General features: G+C 41.3%; 1 protein-coding gene across 5 annotated transcripts in view; it reads left to right on the forward strand.

Moving 5' to 3' along the window:
* Window positions 1–5,480, forward strand: part of FPR2 (formyl peptide receptor 2) — a 37,465-nt gene extending 31,985 nt beyond the window's left edge. For all 5 annotated transcript variants that reach the window (XM_072758357.1, XM_072758363.1, XM_072758366.1 and 2 more), the window contains one exon: window positions 1,926–5,480. In XM_072758357.1, the coding sequence (XP_072614458.1) occupies window positions 1,926–2,992 (1,067 nt within the window). In that variant the 3' untranslated portion in view covers window positions 2,993–5,480. The remainder of the gene's footprint in view (window positions 1–1,925) is intronic.
* The last annotated feature ends 17,295 nt before the right edge of the window (window positions 5,481–22,775 follow it).

Below are 22,775 nucleotides of genomic sequence, written 5' to 3' on the forward strand. Positions count from 1 at the left end.
AGAGAGAATCTCAAACAGACTCTGCTGAGCATGCGGCCTGACGTGAGGCTCCATCTCATGACCCTGAGATCACGATCTGAGCTGAAACTGAGACTTGGATGCTTAACTGACTGAAACACCCAGGTGCCCCTATTTATTTATTTTAGAGAGAGGGGCAGGAAGAGGCAGAACAGGGAAATAAAGAATCTTAGGCGGACTTCCTGCTGAGTGCAGAGCCTGACATGGTGCTCCATGCCATGACTCTGAAATCCTGACCTGAGCCAAAATCAAGAGTCAGGAACTTAATTGACTGAGCCACCCAGGTGCCCCAACACTTTGCAATATGATTATGAGTATTAAATGTTAACAGGTGCTTAGTAACTGCAATTTCTCTTAAGGAGGCTGAATAGGTCAGGGTAAATTGATTCTCAAATTTTTGAGGCCATAGAAGACCACCTTAGCTTTTATGTAAAGAGATTCTAGGGTGAGGTTCATGAATATTCACTATTAATAGCCACACTGGATATTTCTCTCTTTTTTTAAGATTTTATTTTTAAGTAATCTCTACACCCAGTGTGGAGCTTGAACTCACAACCTTGAGATCAAGAGTCACATGCTCCACTGACTGAGCCAGCCAGGCACCCCAGCCACCCTGGATATTTCTGATACAGTTAACAGATGATAATATTAGGAAATCTGTTAATGTAGCATAGAGGTGAGAGCCACACAGACCTCTGTGTTGAATTTGGATGCAGTAGTTATAGATGTGACCTGGTCCAGATGCAGACACTACATTTTTTTTAATTCTTTTTCTTCTTTTGGGGGGGGGGGGCATTCTTACTTTTAAGATCAAGAAAAACATTTTTTTAAAGATTTTATTTATTTATTCATGAGAGACACTCAGAGAGAGGCAGAGACATAGGCAGAGGGAGAAGCAGGCTCCATGCAGGGAACCTGACGTGGGACTCGATCCCGGGTCTCCAGGATCACACCTCGGGCTGAAGGCAGCGCTAAACTGCTGAGCCACTGGGGCTGCCCACATCAATTTATTCTTATGAAAACCAGAAATAACGAGCACTATAGCTTTTTATGTGGATCAAACTAGATCCCCATATATAGCAATTAATACAATGCATGGTCTCTGATGAGAACCCCACAGATATTACTAACAAATTTTATTATTCTCATACTCCTTATCCCACAGAACATGAACATTACGCAATGGGCAAAACTTCTTTACATCCCAGAGAAGAGCTCTATATCAAGCAAAGAAAACAGAGGGTTGAAAGTAGAGATAGGGCCCCCTTTGCTGACTTCCTCCAGCAGGAAGGGGAGGAATCAACATGATGTAATATGTTTCTACATATTACCGTAACTGTTCAAGATCCTCAATTATAAAAAAAAAAAAAAAAAAAAAAAGATCCTCAATTATAAACTCAAACCAAATTCTAAAACTTTAATGTCAATACTAAGCAAATAGCAGGCAAAGGGTTCTCATAGTGGGAGCTGGGAGTCTGGGAGAACCTGGGGCTGAAAAAGCTTTGCAGAGCTTGCCAACATCTATGCAGTGAATGATGGGTCAGAAGTGAACCTACTCACTCTGAGTCTAGCATTTCCCTCACTGAGCCGTAAGTGTCTGCCAATCAATTTTCTCTTATCTATATACTCTAAGTGTACTTTTCTGCTAGTGAATAAGAGCCTTGTAATTCTCTTGATTAAGCAACCTGACAGGTGGAATACATCTGAGTAACTATGGGACTATGGAGAACTATCCTTTCCCAACATATTAGGCAAGAGAGTGCCAGTTTTATAGTATGACTGGCCAAGTTTCAGGAGAGTGGGGTTCCTGGCTGGAGTGGGAGCTATAGTAGAAGTTAATGTTGGCCATGAATAGGGATGCTATAAGATGGTTCCACAGATGAGAATTGGCAATTGAAATGTTTCAGGTGTGGGCAAGATGGAAAACAACCTCTCCATCCCTCTGAATGGATCCGAAGAGATGCTCCATGAGTCTGCTGGCTACAAGGTTCTGCATATCCTGCCATTGGTGGTGCTTGGGATCACCTTTGTCCTTGGCATCCTGGGCAATGGGCTTGTGATCTGGGTGGCTGGATTCCGGATGGCACGCACAGTCACCACAATCTGTTACCTGAACCTGGCCTTAGCTGACTTCTCCTTCACTGCCACCCTACCATTCCTCATTGTCTCAATGGCCATGAGAGAACTGTGGCCTTTTGGCTGGTTCCTATGTAAGGCAGTTCATATTGTGGTGGACATAAACCTGTTTGGAAGTGTCTTCCTCATTGCTTTCATTGCCCTGGACCGCTGTATTTGTGTCCTGCATCCAGTCTGGGCCCAGAACCACCGTACAGTAAGCCTGGCTACAAAAATGATCATTGGACCTTGGATTCTTGCCCTAATCCTTACCTTGCCAGTTTTCATCTTCTTGACTACAGTAAATGATGGAACAGGGAATATATACTGTACTTTCAATTTTGCATCCTGGGGCAACAGTATTGAAGAGAGGTTGAAGGTGGCCATCACCATGTTGACAGCCAGAGGGATCATCCGGTTTATCATTGGCTTCAGCATGCCAATGTCCATCGTTGCTATCTGCTACGGGCTCATTGCTGCCAAGATACACAAAAAAGGCATGATTAAATCCAGTCGTCCCTTACGGGTCCTTACTGCTGTTGTGGCTTCCTTCTTTCTCTGTTGGTTCCCCTTTCAACTGATTGCCCTTTTAGGCACAGTCTGGCTCAAAGAGATGTTGTTTAAAGGTAAGTACAAAATCCTGGACGTCTTGGTTAATCCAACGAGCTCCCTGGCCTTCTTCAACAGCTGCCTCAACCCAATGCTCTATGTCTTCATGGGCCAAGACTTCCGAGAGAGACTGATCCACTCCCTGCCTGCCAGTCTGGAGAGGGCCCTTAGTGAGGATGTAACCCAGACCACTGACACAACAGCCAAATCTGCTTTACCATCTGCAGAAGCAGAGTTACAGGCAATGTGAGGGGACTGAGAGCCATTTTTTAGCTCTGCATGATCCTACCATGCTTGCATTTTCAGCTTCACATTACCATGGGTCATACTGAAGCACTCATCATGAAAAATACTTTGGTGTTCCTTGATTTGGGAGGGAAAAAGTGACATAGATGTTATTTTGATTTTGGACCTCAGCCTGTACCTGGGATAAGTGGAGCTTGTCAAAGAGTACAAGAAAGAAAAGAAAGTGATGGGGTGTTTGTAAAGTTTACACAAGAGAGTATAGTAGGGGGAAAACGTTTGTTATTTCACCATTAAAATTTTGCTTAGGGTTTTTAAAAAGCTGTTTTTAATCAGATTATAGAAATTTCTTTGTATTCTTAGTTTTAGTACTAAGAGTTTTCTTTTTTAAAATCATGAATAGCTATTGGATTGTATATCATGCATTTTATGTGTATATGAAGATGATCATTTAGTATTATCCTTTTATTACACATTACACTGATTAATTTCTGCATGTTAAACTAACCTTGCAGTCATAGGATAAGCCACACTTAGTCATGATGTATTTGGTCTATTTATAAATTATCTCATTAGATTTGTTTAGAACTTCTGCATTTATGTGTATGTAAAGATGGGTCTATTTTCTTTCCCTTAGTGTCCCTATCACCTTTTACACCAAACTTCTAATGGCCTCCTAAACAGACTTGGGAAGCGATTCCTCTGACTCTTTTCTTTCATAAATGTTTAGACTTTCACCAGTGAAGCCAATTGGCCTTGGGTTTTCTTTCTGGGAAGGCTTTTAGCAATGAGTTCAATTTCTTTAATAGTTATGTCCCATAACTATTTCTATTTCCTCTTCTGTCAATTTTGGTAAACTGTGACTTTCAAGGAATTTAGCCATTTCATCCAAACTGTCAAATCTATTGGCATGAAACAGTATAATAACTGTACATAGTAGTTGGTATGGTTTCCTTCACATAATGGGAGTGATGTAACATAACTAAGCTATCTGAAGGCAGGGATTTTGGTCCATTTTGTTCACTGATGGATCCCTACACCTATATGTAAAATAGTGCCTAATGAGTGACAGATGGATACTCAATAAATACTGAATTAATGAATCAATAACAAAAGTGTCATCCAGGTGTCAAGTAAAAACCTTTAATGTCTAGCTAAAATGACCTCTCACCCTCATTTTATGAATTGAGAGTACTCAGGGGATTCTCACTGCAGTTTACAATATTTACAAATTCCCATGTAGTTTATGTTTTTATGAACACCTCTGGTTTTGAGTTTCTGCTTCAAGTAAAGCACTTTGAATGTTGCCTGGTGCTTTTCTTTTGGAAAAAAGTCAGTCCAAGATAGTACTCAGCTTTTTTTTTTTTTTTTCTTTCTGCAAATATCACTCACAAATTATGTTACTAGGCAACATACTTTCCTGATGCACTGGCAAAAGAAAGAACTCAAACTAAATATTAGATAGTCCTGTTATCAAAAGTTCCTCACTCAATATGCTGCTTTACTGTCATCTTCCTTCTCCTTTCTTTCATGTCATCCCTAAAGTTTTGCATTTCCAGCACACAGCAGTGTACCCATTTCATTTGCATTTTTGACTCCTAGAAATGCTTTTTTAGTTCCCAAGAAATGTCCAACTAAGGTGTGGCCATAGAAAATAAGAAACAAGTAAGAAATGCAAGAGTGCAAAGCCAGGCGCAAAGGATGGTGTACATCTTCTCAATAGAACCAGTGCTTCCAAATAGGCTAATTAAGAAACTTGCTTCACTGTCAGAGCTGGGTTCTTAGGATTCTGCTCACTGGCTTTGGTTATTTGCAACAGAATAGTACCTGCTACATCCTATTTTTCTGTTCTTCATTGGAAGTCTTCATTGTGTATGCCCAGTTCCTATTGCACCATTATATATTAGGTCTCCGGAAGTGAGGATTCTTATAACTTTATGGAATGCTTATCACAAAGAAACACTTATAGACCTTATTGCATCTAAAACTCCAAAATAAAACACTGGGGCTACCACCCTTGGGAAGGACGGGATTATTTCTGCTTGGAAGAGTATACAGAGATGTGGAGAGGACAGAGGGTAAGATGTGGTACAGACTGCCAGCTTCCAACCCAATATTCATCCCCCTCCATTACAAAAAGTAGGTTGAAATTCAACCACCTAAAATAATACTTTTCTCAGCCATCCTTTCAGTTAGATGCAATAAATTCTAAGCAATAACAGGCCATGGTTATATCATATCAGCATATAAAGAGCTTCCTCATTCTTTTTAATGCTTGCATGGTATTCCACTGGATTGATGTATCAAAACATTTAATCAGTTACATATTAATGACTATTTAAATTGTTTCTAATCACTTCTCTGCCCCTTTGACTAAATTGTTTTTAAGCCTTTTGTTGTTACAAACAATGCTATGAATAGCTGTGTACACACATGTTCTTTTGCAATATGTATAGGTTTATCTGCAGGGTAAAATAAAGGTTACATATAACTTAGTTGATTTTCCTGCTCTTATTTATTGCTAGGGCTATAATGCCCATTGCTACATCTCTTAGGAAGACAACTTTTCTTGGTGGATATATGGAAGCCCTTAAATTAAATTAAACTACATAGTTTAGAGATATGTAACTATGTAGCAAAATTATAAAGGAAAGTGATAAATTGACTACCATAATCAAGATAGTGATTATAGGGGCACCTGGGTGACTCAGTGGTTGAGCATCTGCCTTTGGCTCAGGTCGTGATCCTGGGGTCCTGGGATCAAGTTCTACATCAGACTACCTGTGGGGAGCCTGCTTCTCCTTCTGCCTCTGTCTCTCTGTCCCTCTCTGTGTCTCTCTCATGAATAAATAAATAAATAAATAAATAAATAAATAAATAAATAAATTCTTAAAAAAAGAAAAAAGATGGTGGTTACAGTTGGAAGGAGGGAGGGAAAATGATCAGGAAAAAAAGTATATTGTGGCTGATGGCTTCTGGAATGGTGATCAGGATCTATGTCTTGACTTGTTGCTGGTACATGGGTATTTCTTTTACACAAATGTATTAATTTTCATTTTTTAAGAAAAGATTTATTTATTTACTTTAGAGAGAGAGAATGAGGGAAGGAGCAGAGGGAGAAAGAAAATCTCAAGCAGACTCTCCACTGAGCATGGAGTCCAACCTGGGGTTGAACTCACCACCCTGAGATCATGCCCTGGGCCAAAATCAAGAGTCAGATGCTTAACTGACTGAGCCACCTAGGTGTCCCTAATCTTTATGTTTATCTTTTATTCATTTTTGCCCTTAGGTTTGTTATATCCCACTTTTTTTTTTTTTTTAAATATTTCAGTAAAATTTGGATTCCTTTTCCTTTGTACCAGGAAGCTTCATAGCTTCTGGACTCCGCAAGTAGGGTAACTCATTCATAGAGGCATTGCAGTTCTCTAAATTTTGATTTATTAGGACAGGGAGAGCTGGGGGGTCAAAAGGAAGCAGAAGTAAACAATTCCTGTTTGGCTGTCTTTTGTGTCCTTGCTTGTCTCAAGTGCTAAAGAAAACAAACTTAGAAATTGAGCTCCACCCTGTGGCTGCCAGAACACAAAGCAAGGAAATGGGAGTCTGGCTGCCTCCGCAGCTTTAGAGCCTCCTTGGGATTGACCCTCTAGGAAAACCAGATTCTCTCCTCCATGAGCTCCCCCAGAGTGAATTTTGTGTGTGTGGTGGGGGGAGGAGGGCAGAGGGAGAGAAAAAGAGAATCTTAAGCAGGATCTACGCCCAGTGTGGAGCCCAATGCGGGGCTCCATCTCACAATCCTGTGATCAGGACCTGAGTAGAAACCAAGAATCAGAACTCAACCAACTGAGCCACTTGGGTACCCCTACCCAGAGTGAATTTCTAAGTGCATCTGAACAAGGAAAACTATTTTCTAATCCAGGAAGTCCTCACATTCCAGAATGTACATTCCAGAGATAGGAGAGTGGGGATCTCTCCTGTATTTCATCCCGCCCTAAGATACTAGATAAACTTGCTATTAGATAAAGAGGATCTGTGTGAATGTCTCATAATCTTGGGATGCTGAAGATAGAGCAACTGTGTTTTTCCCTCTTGTTCCCATCTCATGGCTGTCCTAGCTCCAAATACCATCTAGGTAACTATTTCCCAAGTATGAATCTACAACTGATACTGCTCTGTCAGAATCACTTGGGTATTTTTTTTCTTTTAATATGGGTTAAGTCACTGCAGCATCAAGCCATCTGATTAACAAAGTCTGGTGCAGAATGCAGGAATCCATATTTATTCACAAAGCTCTCTGGTAACTGATGTGCAATCAGATTCCTCTGATGATTAGCAGCAAGAACAAAATAAGAAATAGTATCAGATCTTGGAAATACAGATATATCTTTATAGTCTACAGCCACCAAGAACAAATGGTCTTCTTGTGGGGCTGGTGAGGCAGCTATTAGGAGGGCCATGTGGGCAGTTCAGTTAGCAAAATACATCTTGACAGAAAAGTTGCTGTCCCCCGTATCTTATTCAAGGCCCTCTGCAGTTGCTTTGGTTTTAAAGTGGCAAATGTGGGTGAGTTAAGCTGTCAGTATTCTACTCTTCCATAGGAACAGCCAACAGAATTACCAATTAATCAGAAATATATCTTCCCCACCCTTTCCAACTCCAAATTCTCAGCCTCCACAATCACGCAAGCCGATAACCTTGCAATAAATCATACAACCACAGAACCTATTGGTTCTGTTTGTTTGGAGAACCCTAATATATTTAAAAATTGTTGTCAATTGTAATGGTATGGTGGCTATAGTCTTTTTATTTTATTTTATTTTATTTTATTTTATTTTATTTTATTTTTATTTGAGAGAAAGAAAGAGATAGTGAGAGAAAGCACAAGCCGGAGGAGCAGGAGAAGAGGGAGTAGCAGGCAGCCTGACGTGGGGCCGGATCCCAGGACCCTGGGATCATGACTTGAGCCAAAGGCAGATACTTAACTGACTAAGCCACCCAGGTGCCCTGACTCTAGTCTTTTAAAATCCTTATCTGTTATAGATACTACATTATTTAAGGGCAAAATGACATGACATATGGTATTTGATTAGAAATATTCCCCAGGGGAAAAAAGGAAGGGAAAGCAAACTGATCTCTCTCACTGGAAAGATCAACAAAATGTTTTCAGTTTTTGAAGCTTTCTACTCTTGTACATGTTTCCAGTTTGCACATTAAAGTCTTTTAAAAACTCATTCTATGACCCAACAAATCCACTCCTAGATATATGTCCTGCCAACAAGCATGTGCCTATGAACACAAGGACACATACATGATATGTGAGTGACAAACAGAGCTGAACAACAGAGTGTGCCCAAGATTATAAAATACTTACATATTTCATAATAGCCCCAAACTACAAACAAACCAAATGTCTATCAACAGTAGGATGAATGATTGCAATATATTCATAAAATGAGTTACTATACAATAGAAATGAACGAAGTAGCCTGTATGTCATGGATGAATCTTAAGATCATCCTGTTAAATGAAAAGCCACATATATCAGAATAGATTTGTTATATTCCATTTATGTACAGTTTTCCAAAAGGCAAAATTAAACTGCACTACATTTAGGTATACATACTTAGGTTTACTTTTAAAAGCCAAGGGATTAGTGTGCCAAGTGGCACAGTCGGTCAAGCATCTGACTTTTGCACAGGTTGTGATCTTGGGGTCCTGAGATCAAGCCCCACATTGGGGAGTTTGCTTGTCCCCCCTCCCTCTGTCTCTCAGGTAAATAAATAAAATCTTTTTTAAAAATTTTAAAAAGTAAAAGGCAAGGGATTTATTACATAAAAGCCAAGCGGGTGATCACAGCTAGGAGTAGAGAGCAGGTTTGATCTGAAAAGTATGCAATGTTGGCTGGCAGGCTTTTGGGATTCTGGTAAATTTCTAGATCTTGACTTCTGTGGGGGCACATGGATATTTGTTTTATTTTTTTTAAATATTTTATTTATTTATTCATGAGAGACACAGAGAGAAACAGAAACACAGGCAGAGGGAGAAGCAGGCTCCATGCAGGGAGCCCGATGCGGGACTCATCCCCGGACCCGGGATCACGCCCTGAGCCAAAGGCCAAAGGCATGTACCGCTGAGCCACCAGGGGTCTCAGATATTTGTTTTATAGGAATCGGACAAGCTGTATACTTGTTTAATTCACTTTTCTGCACCTTTGTTATCCCTTAGAGTAAGAAGGTTATTTTTAAAAGATTTTATTTATTTATTCATGAGAGACAGAGAGAGAGAAGCAGAGACATAGGCAGAGGGAGAAGCAGGCTCCCTGCAGGGAGCTGATGCAGGACTCGATCCCAGGACCCCAGGATTACGACTTGAGCTGAAGGCAGACACTCAACCACTGAGCTACCCAGGCACTCTAAAACTTTCTTATTTTTTAAAAAAGATAAGCCACCAAAAAGATTACCAGGTGTCCTGGTAATTTTTTTTTTTTAATCAATTCCTCTTATGTCCATTCCCCTTTACATTAAAGAAGCCTTTTGGCTTCAGCAGTTCAGGCAGCCCGAAGTAGGGCATCCTATTCATATCAGAGCTATGTTACCTAAAATTTGGCTTCTTAGAAGAGAGAAATCTGGGAGAATCAAAGTACAGCAAAAGCAAAACAACTCAGGCTTGATTTGGGGTTGACGCTACTCCCGTTACCTTTACTTAAGAGTGAATGAAAACTCAAGTTGGAACACCACTCCCACCTAGTGGTTGCTTGGGGCTAAGACACATTTAAGGAAGCAGAAGTTCTGCTGAATCTCCTCCTCTCTTCATCCCTACTGGGAGAAGCTCAAAACTTGCTTCCTTCCCTGTCAGCTTCTCTAGATGGAGTTTTCTGGGGCTCCCTGAATAAACAATCTTCCAAGAAACCCAGGATATCCTCATTCATCCAAATGTATATTCCGGAGACTGGCCCTCACCTCACCCCTCACTGTCACTAGACTGAAAATAGGTTATAAATGTTTTACACTGTCTGCCCTCATATTCCCAAACTCACCTCCCTGCCTCCCCCAAATATGGTCTGTGGTGGTGTTTCCATAATGTTGATTTCCACCATGGCCACAACAGAAGCCAGGAAAGTAGTTAAAAATACAGATAAACAGATTACATATTCTATTATTTAGCCATAAAACAAACAAACCAACAAACAAGGAAATCTTGCCATTTGGTGACAACATGGGTAGACCTTGAGGGCATTATATTAAATAAAATAAATCAGAGGAAGACAAGTGCTGTTTGACCTCACTTATGTGTGGAATCTAAAAACAAACAGGGGTGCTGGGGTGCCTCAATGGTTGAGTATCTGCCTTTGGCTCAGGTCGTGATCCTGGGGTCCTGGGATCCAGTACTGCAACAGGCTCCCTGCAGGAAGCCTGTTTCTCCCTCTGCCTATGTCTCTGCCAGATAGACAGATAGAGCTTTCTGTCAGATAGATCTCTGTCTCTCATGAATAAATACATAAAGTCTTAAAAAAATGTACAAACTTCAGTTACTAGAAAAATAAGCACTAGGAATGTAATGTACACCCTGATGGCTACAGTGAACACTACAGTATCGTACTTTTTTTTTTTAAGATTGATTGATTGATTGATTGATTGATTCATGAGAGACATAGAGAGAGGCAGAGACACAGGCAGAGGGAGAAGCAGGCTCCCCGCAGTGAGCCTGATATAGGACTCTATCCTAGATCCTGGGATCATACCCTGAGCCGAAGACAGATGCTCAACCGCTAAGCCACCCAGGTATCCCAAGTATGGTATATTTGAGAGCTGTTAAAAGAGTAAATCCGGAAGTTCTTGTCACAAGGATACATTTTTTTCTTTTTGTTTTCTTTTTATTGACCTAAGAGACAGATGCCAACTAAATTCACTGTGATCATTCCACAATATACGTAAGCAATGTCTCTGCCTCTCTCTCTAGGTCTCTCATGAATAAATAAATAAAATCTTTTTTTTAAAGGAACTTCAACCCTTTCAGAAATATTGGAAAAGAGTCATTACTTCTCTATATGTCCTCATTTATCCTTATCTAAAATAATAGTCTGCAGATAGTATAGTAATTCATACTACTCCAGTTACAATGATACTGCACTGTTATGACATAAAATAGATATGCTGGAATTTTTTATGGGAAGCCTATGAACTAAAAATCACATAAATTACTTTGCTGAGTATACCTTTGGGTATAGTTTTGACTTCTGGAGCCATGCTAATGTTTTGCATATAAAAAATAATACCAACATCAACAAGGATGGGTACAAAAATTCTAAGAACAGAAACAGAAAATAACTAATCTAACTTTATTATTCATAATCACTCCAATGTAATTTTTAAACTGTCCCAAGTAACTTTTTAATTTATTTTTTAGTGATCTCCACACCCAATGTGAGGCTTGAACTCAGGACTCCAAAATCAAGAGCTGCACATTCTACCAACTGAACTAGCCAGATTCCCTCCACCCCCTTCCAAAGCATCTTAACTTTTAAACACAGCATTTTAGGGAACCCCGGGTGGCAGAGCGGTTTAGCACCTGCCTTTGGCCCAGGGCGCGATCCTGGAGACCCGGGATTGAATCCCACGTTGGGCTCCCAGTGCATGGAGCCTGCTTCTCTCTCTGCCTATGTCTCTGCCTCTCTCTCTCTGTGTGACTATCATAAATAAATTTAAAAATTAAAAAAAATAAACACAGCATTTTGAGTATACATTTTCATATTTGGGACAAAAAGAAGTATCAGTGAATAGTAGTATAGTCAGAAATTTTTTCACTACAGTAAAAGTTAGCTGCCTTAAATTCCTTTCTGTGTATTCTAGGGATTGAGAAAATAAGTAAATATTTTCACAGCAATGAGAGAAAGATCTCTTGGAGAAGACAGTAACAAATATGGAAATGAGGAAGACTAGAACGAAGCATCATGTTGGTTTAAAATGTATGGGCATGAGGGGGCACGTGTACCTTCTAGTACTGTCTACTGAGATGGACTAAAATCTATAACATCTCAGTCGCAATGGAGTACACCCAGCAGCCTGATCTTGGTTTCTTTCTTTAATATTTTTTAAAGTTTTTTATTTATGTAACCTCTATACCCCATGTGGGACATGAACTCAAGACCCCAAGATCAAGAGCTGCACTCTCTTCTGAGCCAGACAGGTTACTCTCTTTTCTTTCTTTCTTTCTTTTTCTTTCTTTCTTTCTTTCTTTCTTTCTTTCTTTCTTTCTTTCTTTCTTTCTCTTTCTTTCTTTCTTTCTTTCTTTCTTTCTTTCTTTCTTTCTTTCTTTCCTTTCTCTTTCTTCTTTCTTCCTTTCTCAGAGACAAATGACAAACTTTTAGTAAAATTTGTAAACTAGATAATAGTACTGAATCAATGTTCTTGATTTTAATAGTTATACCGTGATTATGTTGAAGAATGTCCTTGTTCTTGGTATTTACACATTGAAGAGGCATCACCTCTGAAATTTACTCTCAAATGGCTCAGAAAAAGAAAACAATATGTATGTATGTATACGTGGAGAGAGAGAATATAATAAAGCGAAAGCAGTAAAATGTTAATACCAGGGGAATCTGGACGAAAACCTTTATATGGGAGACCTGGGTGGCTCAGTCAGCAAATCAGTCTTGATTTCAGCTCAGGTTATGATCTCAGGACTATAAGACCAAACCTCAAGTCCCATGTTAGGCTCTGCACTGGGCATAGAGCCTGCTTAGGATTCTCTCTTCCACTCCATCTGCTCCTCCTCCCACTCACTCATGCTGTCTCTCAAAAAAAAAAAATCTCTCTCTCAAAAAAAATTTTTTTAAGTTTTTTTTATTTATTTATGATAGTCACAGAGAGAGAAAGAGAGAGAGGCAGAGACATAGGCAGAGGGAGAAGCAGGCTCCATGCACTGGGAGCCCAATGTGGGATTCGATCCCGGGTCTCCAGGATTGCGCCCTGAGCCAAAGGCAGGCGCCAAACCGCTGCACCACCCAGGGATCCCAAAAAAAATTTTTTTTAAAGTTCTTTGTAACTATTCTTGCAACTTTTCTGTAATTTTGAAATCAGATCAAAATGAAGTTATGAAACATGTGTTCGCTTCTTACTTATAAATACACTTACACACATAGCTCAAATAGTCATAATTCTCAAAGCCCATAAAGCATGCTCCATGATATTGTCAGGAAATAAACACCTAGATATATAGCTGAAATTGTTGGTACTTCTCTTATTCCAAAAATTCCATTTATACACACAATTAAAAAGTCTCATACCCCACAGTGAACACTGATCTCTTCTTCATATTAAAGCCTTTTGAAATGTTTTATCAACATGGTATTCACAGGAAGAACATGACTTCCTTCATATAAAATTATTTCTAGAGGAAATGATTTCCTCAGTTTATTGACCTTAATTTTTCCTAAATATAAAGTTTTATACACAGTAAAATTGCCTTTCATGGTATAGTCACCACCATACTTAATAAATCCATAGGTTTGCAGTCTTTTAACTTTTTTAGTTAAATTTTTAAAAAGATTTTATTTATTTGAGAAAGCACAAGTCAGGGGAGAGGGAAAAGCAGACACCTGCTCAGCAGGGGGTCCAATGCAGAGCTTGATCCTAGGACCCTGGGATCATGACCTGAACTGAAGGCAGACGCTTAACCAACTGAGCCACCCAAGTGCCCACTCCCCGCCTTTTTAAGATTTATTTATTAGAGATAAAAAGAGAAGAAGCGTGAGTAGAGAGATGGGCAGAGGGAAAGAATCTCAAGTAGTCTCCCCACCTAGTACAGAGCCTGACACAGGATACCATCTCAGACCCTGAAATCATAACCTGAGGTGAAACCAAGTCAGATGCTCAACCAAGCATCTTGAGCCACCCCAGCAACCTCCTTTGTAAAAAATTATCTATTTTAGAAAGAGAGAGGGCTGAGAGGGAGAGAGAGAGAATCCTAAGCAGGCTCCTGGCTGATTGAGAAGCCCAAGATGGGGCTTGATCTCACCACCCTGAGATCATAACCTGAGCTAAAATCAAGAGTTGGATGTTTAAGCCACTGAGCCACCTAGGCACCCCCGTAGGTTTGCATTCTTTATGTTTTATCTGTGGACATTTTTTTCATAATAAGACAAGGTTTTCAAAAAAGAAAAGGTTTTCAAGCATTTTATGGCAACCAGAGTTATTCCTTAGTGTAATTCTCCACTATCACATGCTTCTGACTTTCAATAAAGATTTTTTCTCACATTTGTTACTCTTCTATGATTCACTGTGGGGTAAACTCTCTGATGCATCTGAAATTTGGTTTATCTATGAAAATATTGCAACACTCCTCCCCTGTGTAGTTTCTTTCCCCTGTGTGAAAACTTTTGCACATTTACTGAATTCAGTTTCTCTTGTATATGCATTTTCCTGATGAACAATTGCATAGCAGATTATTACTGAAGATATTTGTCATATTTATCTACTGAAAATACTGTCATATTTATCTACGCTTAATGTCATATTTAGATTTCTTTCTCATTTTATTCTCTACGAAAGTAAACATCATAGTGGAAGCTTTTCTTTAGTCACTATAAGAACTGCTTCCCATATGCCTGCAATTTCATGTTGGGATGACCTCCTTAAATGCTTTCTCATTTTCACCATATCCATCTGATTTCTCTACTATATGATATCTTTGACATCCTTTGAGGTATGACTTGACACCAAAGGATTTCACACATTCAGCGCACTGTAGGGTCTCTCTCCTGTATGTGTGTTTTTTTTTTTAAATTCATGAGACACACACACAGAGAAAGGCAGAGATATAGGCAGAGGGAGAAGCAGGCTCCCTGTGGGGAGCCTGAAGTAGGACTCCATCCCAGGACCCTGGGATCACAACCTGAGCCAATGGCAGATGCTCAACCACTGAGCCACCCAGGTGCCCCTCTGTATCTGTTCTTTGATGTCACTTAGACCAGGCTTCCAGGTGAAAGCTTTCCCACATTCACTAAATACATAGAACTTTTCTCCTGTATGGATTCTTCAGTGTATGATCAGTAGGGACTCACAGCTGAAGGCTTTCTGACAATCACTGCATTCATATGGTTTCCCTCCTGTATGGGTTCTTTGATGTACAATGAATTGTGACTTCTATGAGAAAACTTTCCCACAACCACTGCATCTGTAGGGCTTTTCTCCTGAGTGTGTTCTCTGGCATATACTAAGTGATGATTTGGTGCTGAAGACTTTTCAACATTCACCACAGTAGAAAGGCTTCTTCTCAGTATGAACTCTCTGATGTAAAACACATTCTGACTACCAAATGAAACCTTTCTGACATTGACTGCATTTATAAGGTTTCTCCCCAGTATGAATTCTCTGCTATAAAGTGAACTCTGACTGCTGGATGTAAGCCTTTGGACATTGTTTATGCGAAAAGAGTTTTTCTCCAGTGTAAGTTCTTTGGTGTTCAATGACCTGTGATCTGCAGACGAAAGCTTTCTGAATCTGACTGCATTCATTGGGCTTTTCTCCTCTATGTGCTTTATGATGTAAAGTGAGACTAAACTTAAGAGAGAAAGTTCTTGGGACGCCTGGGTGGCTCAGTGGTTGGGTGTCTGCCTTCAGCCCAGGGTGTGATCCTTGAGTCCTGGGATCAAGTCCCATGTTGGGCTCCCTGCATGGAGCCTGCTTCTCTCTCTGCTTATGTCTCTGCCTCTGTGTGTGTCTCTCATGAATAAATAAATAAAATCTTAAAAAAAAGAAAGTTCATATTCCTTACATCCATAGGGTCTTTCCCTTGTATGAGTTCTCTTATGCTTAATGAGATGCGGCTTACTAATGAAAGTTTTATGACATTCATTGCATTCACAGGGATTCTCACCTGTGTGACACTTCTGGTGTGTATAGTGAGCTGAGACTTACTACTAAAAGCCTCCAGACATTCCCTGCACTCATAAGGCTTCTCTCCTTTGTGAGTTCTTTGATGTAAAATAAGCTCTGTCTTTTGAATAAAAGCTTTCAGACATTCATCACATTCATATATTTTCTCCCCTGTGTGAATTCTCTAGTACACCATGACCCGTGAGTTCTATGAGAAAAATTTTCTGCATTCACTGCATCCATAGGGTTTCTTTCCTATGTGACTTCTTGGTATAGAAGGATTTGTAACACATGGTTAAAACATCTTTGACATTCACTACATTTATAAAATTTCATTTCTATATGACTCATATTCAGGCACAATGTCTTCTTACAGCTTCTCTACAATCACATTCACAACAATTCCAGAATGAGTGTTTTTGTGCATACTGTGGAAAAATAATTGCTTGAGTAGACTTAACTTGTCAGCTTTTTACTTTTTTTCTGTTCTGGAAAAGTAAATCTAAACTATGTTTCAAAGTTTTTCCATCTGAATCAAATTGACCAAAGTCTCTTCTCAGGTGAAATATTCTGCCAAATACATCACATTCCTGGTGCCTCTCCATGGGATCCAGTCTGTCAGAGTTTTCCTGGAGTCAATCTGTATCATCATCAACTTGCCAGGTGTCTTCTAGAAAGACCAATGAATATGATTAGGTACTGGAAGGGGCCAAACTCTCATAAGGAGGATCAAGGATCAAGGATAGAAATGGTATTCTGGAAATAGGATACAAGTTAGAGGCATCCAGTAGAAGAGGAGAAGACAGAAGGGAAGCGGAGTGGCATAGAGCCACGGTAAAGGGGAAAAATGCATGGGTATCTGGAAGCTTAATTCTCAGTAGGAGAAAGGCAACATGAGCACTATTGGTGATGAAGAATATAAATGCTAGAAAGAACAACCAAGAAGGCCAGGTCCTAGTTATGTTCCAGATCCGACACAGAGTGCAAAGACCTAAAGCATGTATCTCTTTTTTTTAAAGTTTGTTTGTTTATAATCTCTACCCCCAAAGTGGGGCTTGAACTCACGACCCTGAGATCAAGAGTCACATGCTCTACTGACTGAGCCAGCCAGGTGCCCTTAGGATTTAAGGATTTTTTAGTGTTTTCAAAATAACTATCAAAGGTTCTAGTTCTTTAGGCTTTCACTCATGGACCTGGCTTTTATCCACTCACCTAGATGGCCCTTGAACATTACTGATTCCCCTCTACAACTCCTGACTCCCTGCTCCAGATGGAGGACTGCTGCTAGACTGGAAGCCTAACAATCTGCTTCTGGATAACCATGACACAAAGAGCTTGGTCTTTGGAACTCTGAAGATGTAGGAAGGAGCTCTTTCAGAGTTAGCACCTCAGCAAACTGAAAAGCTTTCATCTGGAAGGTGAGAGCATGATCCTTGCTCTAGGTTCAGACAGACACAAAGGTTCTACCATCTATAAATCCTAAGTTCAAAGACATTAAACACTTCAGAAAACTTATAAATCCAAGCTGTTAAGAAAGGAATGGCAATAGACTGGGGGTTCACCAAGGGTCCTTACCCATAGACATAAGGTTGCTATAATTTTCCAACATTACATCCCAGTATACGTTCTTCTGAACAGCATCCAGTAGCCACCTACTGTAGACTGTGAAGTCTACAACCACATCCTTAAATAACAATGTTACCTGTAATGGCATATTCTTATTTCAAGTGATTTTTCACTCAGTGGTATGGAAAATATACCTACGAATTTATTATCCTTTTTACATTACATACCCAAGGTTTGGTGAATCCAGTTTTGTCTTTATGGAAGAAACTTAAAACTCACCAAAAATATCCTGACATTCAAAAATCAACTAGTGTAACTCACCAGATGGACAGAATTAGGATAAAAATCACATCGTCATGACAATGGGTGCATGAAAACCATGCAACACAGGTAAGCATACATATGTCAAAACTACTCAATGGTTCATTAAGATTTGTACATTTTGGGGCACCTGGGTGGCTCACTGGTTGAGCATCTGCCTTTGGCTCAGGTCATGATTCCTGGGTCCTGAGATCGAGTCCCACACCAGGCTCTCTGCTCAGCAGGGAGTCTGCTTTTCCCTCTCCCTCTGCTGCTCCCCCTGCTTGTGCACTCTCGCTGTCTCAAATAAATAAACAATATTTTTAAAAAATGAGCATGAGATTTAACAACAGAAATCATTGGTGATCCTGATTTAAAAAAAAAAAAAAACACTTTTAGAAGAAGGAGGAGATTAAAAGCAACCAGAATGGGTTCAAATAAGGAAGGGAGAAGGGACTAGTGATACTGATTTTGGGCAACTCTTTTGATTTTTGACAAAAACTTCGTGCCTAAGTGCCAGAAAGCATTTTCTGATTGTAAGGAACTGTCTTAATGGAAAATGTACTTCAAAAAACAATGTACTTCATAAAAATGCCTGTTTTTCTTTTGATTATGGCTGTCATTGGCACCAGAGGAAAACTGGCAACTCCACTTCGAACGCTATGGTTTACATAGCAATGTTTTATTTTTTTTTAAGATTTTATTTATTTATTCATGAGAGACACAGAGGGGTTGGGGGCAGAGACACAGGCAGAGGGAGAAGCAGGTTCCATGCAGGGAGCCTGATGTGGGACTCCGTCCCAGGTCTCCAGGATCAGGCCCTGGGCTGAAGGCGGTGCTAAACTGCTGAGCCACCCAGGCTGCCCATAGCAATGTTTTAATATTGACCTACTATCTGTATATACACCTATGTTCCAACTGGCTGCATGTTAATCTTCCTTCTGTGCCTTTTCCCACCTGACTTTCCTCTGTGTGTAGTGTTGCTCTTAATTAGGTACATTCTTAGAAATGTCCTCAAATCCTTTGGGAAGACAGCTCACCTGAGATTTGGTTATTTTCAGCTGCTCTTGGGAAATGGCCCGTGACTCCAGCATCTGCTCAAAGACTTTTCCAGGTCTTCTTTGAATCTTGTTAAGAGCTCTGGTCGAGAGCGACAAGACACTGCTTGTTCAGGAACCTCTACTTCCTCACATTGTAGAATCTGTCTTTTCTCAGAAAGTGAGACCTGTGGATTTAAGGGGAATATTTACTTTAGATGGCATATCAAGTACAACTGTATAACAGAAAGAAAATAAAAGAAACAGTTAAAAGTGCAAAAAGCTCTACAGCAGCATCTGTATCAGTAATAACAACCACCTCTTATCAAGTGGCAACTATGTTACCCACTATTCTAGCTACTCTACATAGATTTCACTTAATGTTCAGTTCACAACCCTCACAGTCACTATCAATTTGGTTTATACAAGTGAGAAACTGGACACTCAGAGTTTAGGTAACTTTCCCAATGTTCTAGCTAGTAGTATAATTGAGATATAAACCAAGACTTAACTCTAAAAATCCACATTCTTTCCAGTAAAATAATTTGAAGATTTTGTGACAATTTTTCCTTTTTAAAAAAATTTTATTCATTCATTTATGAGAGACACAGAGAGAGAGAGGCAGAGACACAGGCAGAGGGAGAAACAGGCTCCATGCAGGGAGCCTGATGTGGGACTCGATCCCAGGACTCCAGGATCAACACCCTGGGCTGAAGGCAGGCACTAAACCGCTGAGCCACCCAGGGATCCCTTGTGACCACTTTCCTAAAAAATCTCGAGAGAGAGGGAAAAAAAGGAAAACTGCATAATAATAAAAACTTGGCAATGGGCCCAGGTAGATTCTTTTTTAAAGACTTATTTATTTTTGAGAGAGAGTGCAAGCATGAAAGGGGAGAGGGGCAAAGAGAGAGAATTTTCAAGCAGACTCCTGGCTGAGCAGGTAGCCTGAAGCTCGATCTCAGGATCTCTCTCTCAGATCTCTGTGCTCAGGGTGGAGTCTGCTGGAGATTATCTCCCCCTCTCTCTCCCCATCTACTCCTCCCCCTGCTCAGGCTCTCATCTCTCTAAAATAAATAAATAAAATCTTTACAGAATATACTGGGGTGCCTGCGTGACTCAGTTGGTTAAACCTCTGACTCTTGATTTTGCTCAGGGCATGATCTCATGGGTCCTGAAATCGTGCCTCAAGTCCCACTGGCTCTCAATGGGAAGCCCGCTTGAGATTCTCTCTCCTCTCCCTCTGCCCCTCCCCCCACTTAAGCAGGGTCTCTCTCTCTCTCTCTCAAATAAATAAATAAATAAATCTTTTTTAAAAGCCTAAAATAAGAAACATAAGGAAAAGCTAACAATTGTTATCTCTAGGTAGCATATTTTGGGTAAGCTGGCTTGTTTCTCACTGCCTGTTTCATGAGCAACCGAAAGAAAAATACACGAGGGAAATTTACAAAAACCCAAGGACTAAAGGCAGAAGCCACACCTTTAATAATACATATATTTTGCAGATTAATTTAATCACTTCACAGTATTTTCAATTTTCATAGAAAGAGTAAGAAGAGAATATGACTTGGGGTCAAAGGAGAGTTGAAACAGGCCTTACGTAGAAGATTGGGTATGATAGACAAAATTGTGTGTCAGCTATGACAATCATATGCCCAGAAAGTCTGTTCCCATCTTCCCAGGTGGTGGACTCAAATTATTATTATTATTTTTTTAATTTTTATTTATTTATGATAGTCACACAGAGAGAAAGAGAGGCAGAGACACAGGCAGAGGGAGAAGCAGGCTCCATGCATCGGGAGCCCGACGTGGGACTCGATCCCGGGTCTCCAGGATCGCGCCCCGGGCCAAAGGCAGGCGCTAAACCGCTGCGCCACCCAGGGATCCCCTCAAATTATTTTTTTAAAATATTTTATTTATTTATTCATGAAAGAGAGAGAGAGAGGCAGAGACACAGGCAGAGGGAGAAGCAGGCTCCACGCAGGGACCCCGATGTGGGACTCGATCCGGGACTCCAGGATCACGCCCTGAGCCAAGGCAGGCGCCAAACCCCGGAGCCACCCAGGGATCCCCTGGACTCAAATTATTGAAGCCCCCTGCCCATCAGGATCTCCCCAATTCACCACACTTGTCAGACCTGTGCACAACCAGGACAAGCTACTCAATCACAAACACAAACCAGCCGGTCCCACCACTCATGCCCACACTGCTATCTCATCCCGAACCAAGCCACCCCATTCAGGGACCCTCCACATTTCGGTTATCCGACTCTCACAGCCAACCAAACACGGACCACCAGCAGTCTCCAAGAAGTAACCCCCAGCCCTCCTGACCCACTCCCGTGACACCTGCTCTCACACGCAAGCCACCTCTCCAGTCACTCATCACAGAGCCTCCAGCCCACCTCCAAGCGCCAGACGCCCCCAGGCTGCCTTCACCAACCAAGGGCCACCCTCGCGGAGCCCCGGCTGGGCGCCGCACCTGTAAGTGAGCAACTGCAGCCACCTCAGCAGCTGCCGCCATTTCAAAGGATGGCAACGCCACTTCCGCTTCTGGTCCCACCCAGCGCGGACGGCTTCTGGCTTCTCTCGTTCACTCCTGGGCACGTGGAGGTAAAGGGTCTCATCTTTCCAAAGACTCGAATTCTGCACAGTCGATACATATCGAGGAATACGGCCCCCCGCAATGATTGGCTTCTTCACACTGGGAGCAGTCGACCTCAAATAATGGGCTGGGCAGAAGCCTCTGCAGGCTTCTTCCGCTCTAGGTCTCGCTTCCGGGAGCAAACCTTTCCAGGCCCACACTCTGCAGCACGTCGACGCCGTTACAAACGCTCAGTAGCGCGTGAGACCCGCGGCGAAACGGTCCCCGCCCAGAGGGAGAGGTGGTTGCTCTTCCGCTAGACCGCGGAATCCGGAAAGACCTCTGATGAGGGTGGTGTGCTCTGCACGGAGCTCCAGTACACACGTGCACTGAATAGAAGTAACTCTAGGGTATTTGAAAGTGATGGTCATGGAAGCAGCAGCACCGGGGCCAGTAGGAGAGGGAAGCCAACCTGGAGGACAGACTCCCTGCCTGACGGTGAGGAAGAGGGGCGGCTGGGGGTTGGAGGGGGGGAGGTGGGCAAGCTCGGGGGGCTGCGGGTAGAGGGGGCTCTCCAAGAGGCAGAGGGATGGGACCACAGCAGAGCCAAAGTGGTGTGTGTGTGTGGGGGGGGGGGGCTTGCAAATGCAAATCCTAAACCCAGGAAAAATGCAGAGATCTACTGCATTTCTGGAAGCATCTGGTGGGCTCTGCAGATCAACCAGCCCTACAACAAACTCCAATCTGTTACACATCCTGGGAAATCAGAAAGCTAGTTACATCATCAAAGAAAAGTATACTTCACCTGAATGTCTCCAACCTAGGTTGGAGATGTCAAAGACCTTACTTTTGAGTTCCTCTTCAAACGGCAGAAGACAATTTTTGTGATCCCCCAACAAAGTGGAGACCCAGGTTCAAACAGGGCTAGTCACATTAATGTGTCCTCTTGTCATGCTGCAGCAAAATCTCCCATATGCTTTTATGGCTCATATCTCTTAGGGAAATCCCCAGTGTTTTAATTTCCACTATTTAATTTCTTAGCTTTGGGAGTAATGTCATGATTACATCTCAGAGGTGTAAATGCCAACTATTCTTCCAGTCTCCACTGTGGAGGCTTGGCAAGTCTGAGTACCCACCTAGATATATGTATTGGACCTGAAACTGAGACTGTCTCTACAGGTTTATATCCAAATTGCTAGGTGTTGTAGATGAATTATCTCCCTCCCTCCAAAATAAAAAAAGGTATGCTGACCTAACCTCTGATACCTCAGAACATGACTGTATTTGGAAAGAGAGTGGTAGATGGAGTTAAAGATGAAGCCCTACAGTAGAGTGGGCCTGTACTCCAGTGACTGGTGTACTTATAAAGACGGGCACACAGGGGTAAAGCCATCATCACAGAGATTAGAGGTATGCAGCTGCAAGGTAAGGAATA

Source organism: Vulpes vulpes, chromosome 1 (assembly GCF_048418805.1).
Source record: "Vulpes vulpes isolate BD-2025 chromosome 1, VulVul3, whole genome shotgun sequence".
Taxonomy (NCBI): Eukaryota; Metazoa; Chordata; class Mammalia; order Carnivora; family Canidae; genus Vulpes; species Vulpes vulpes.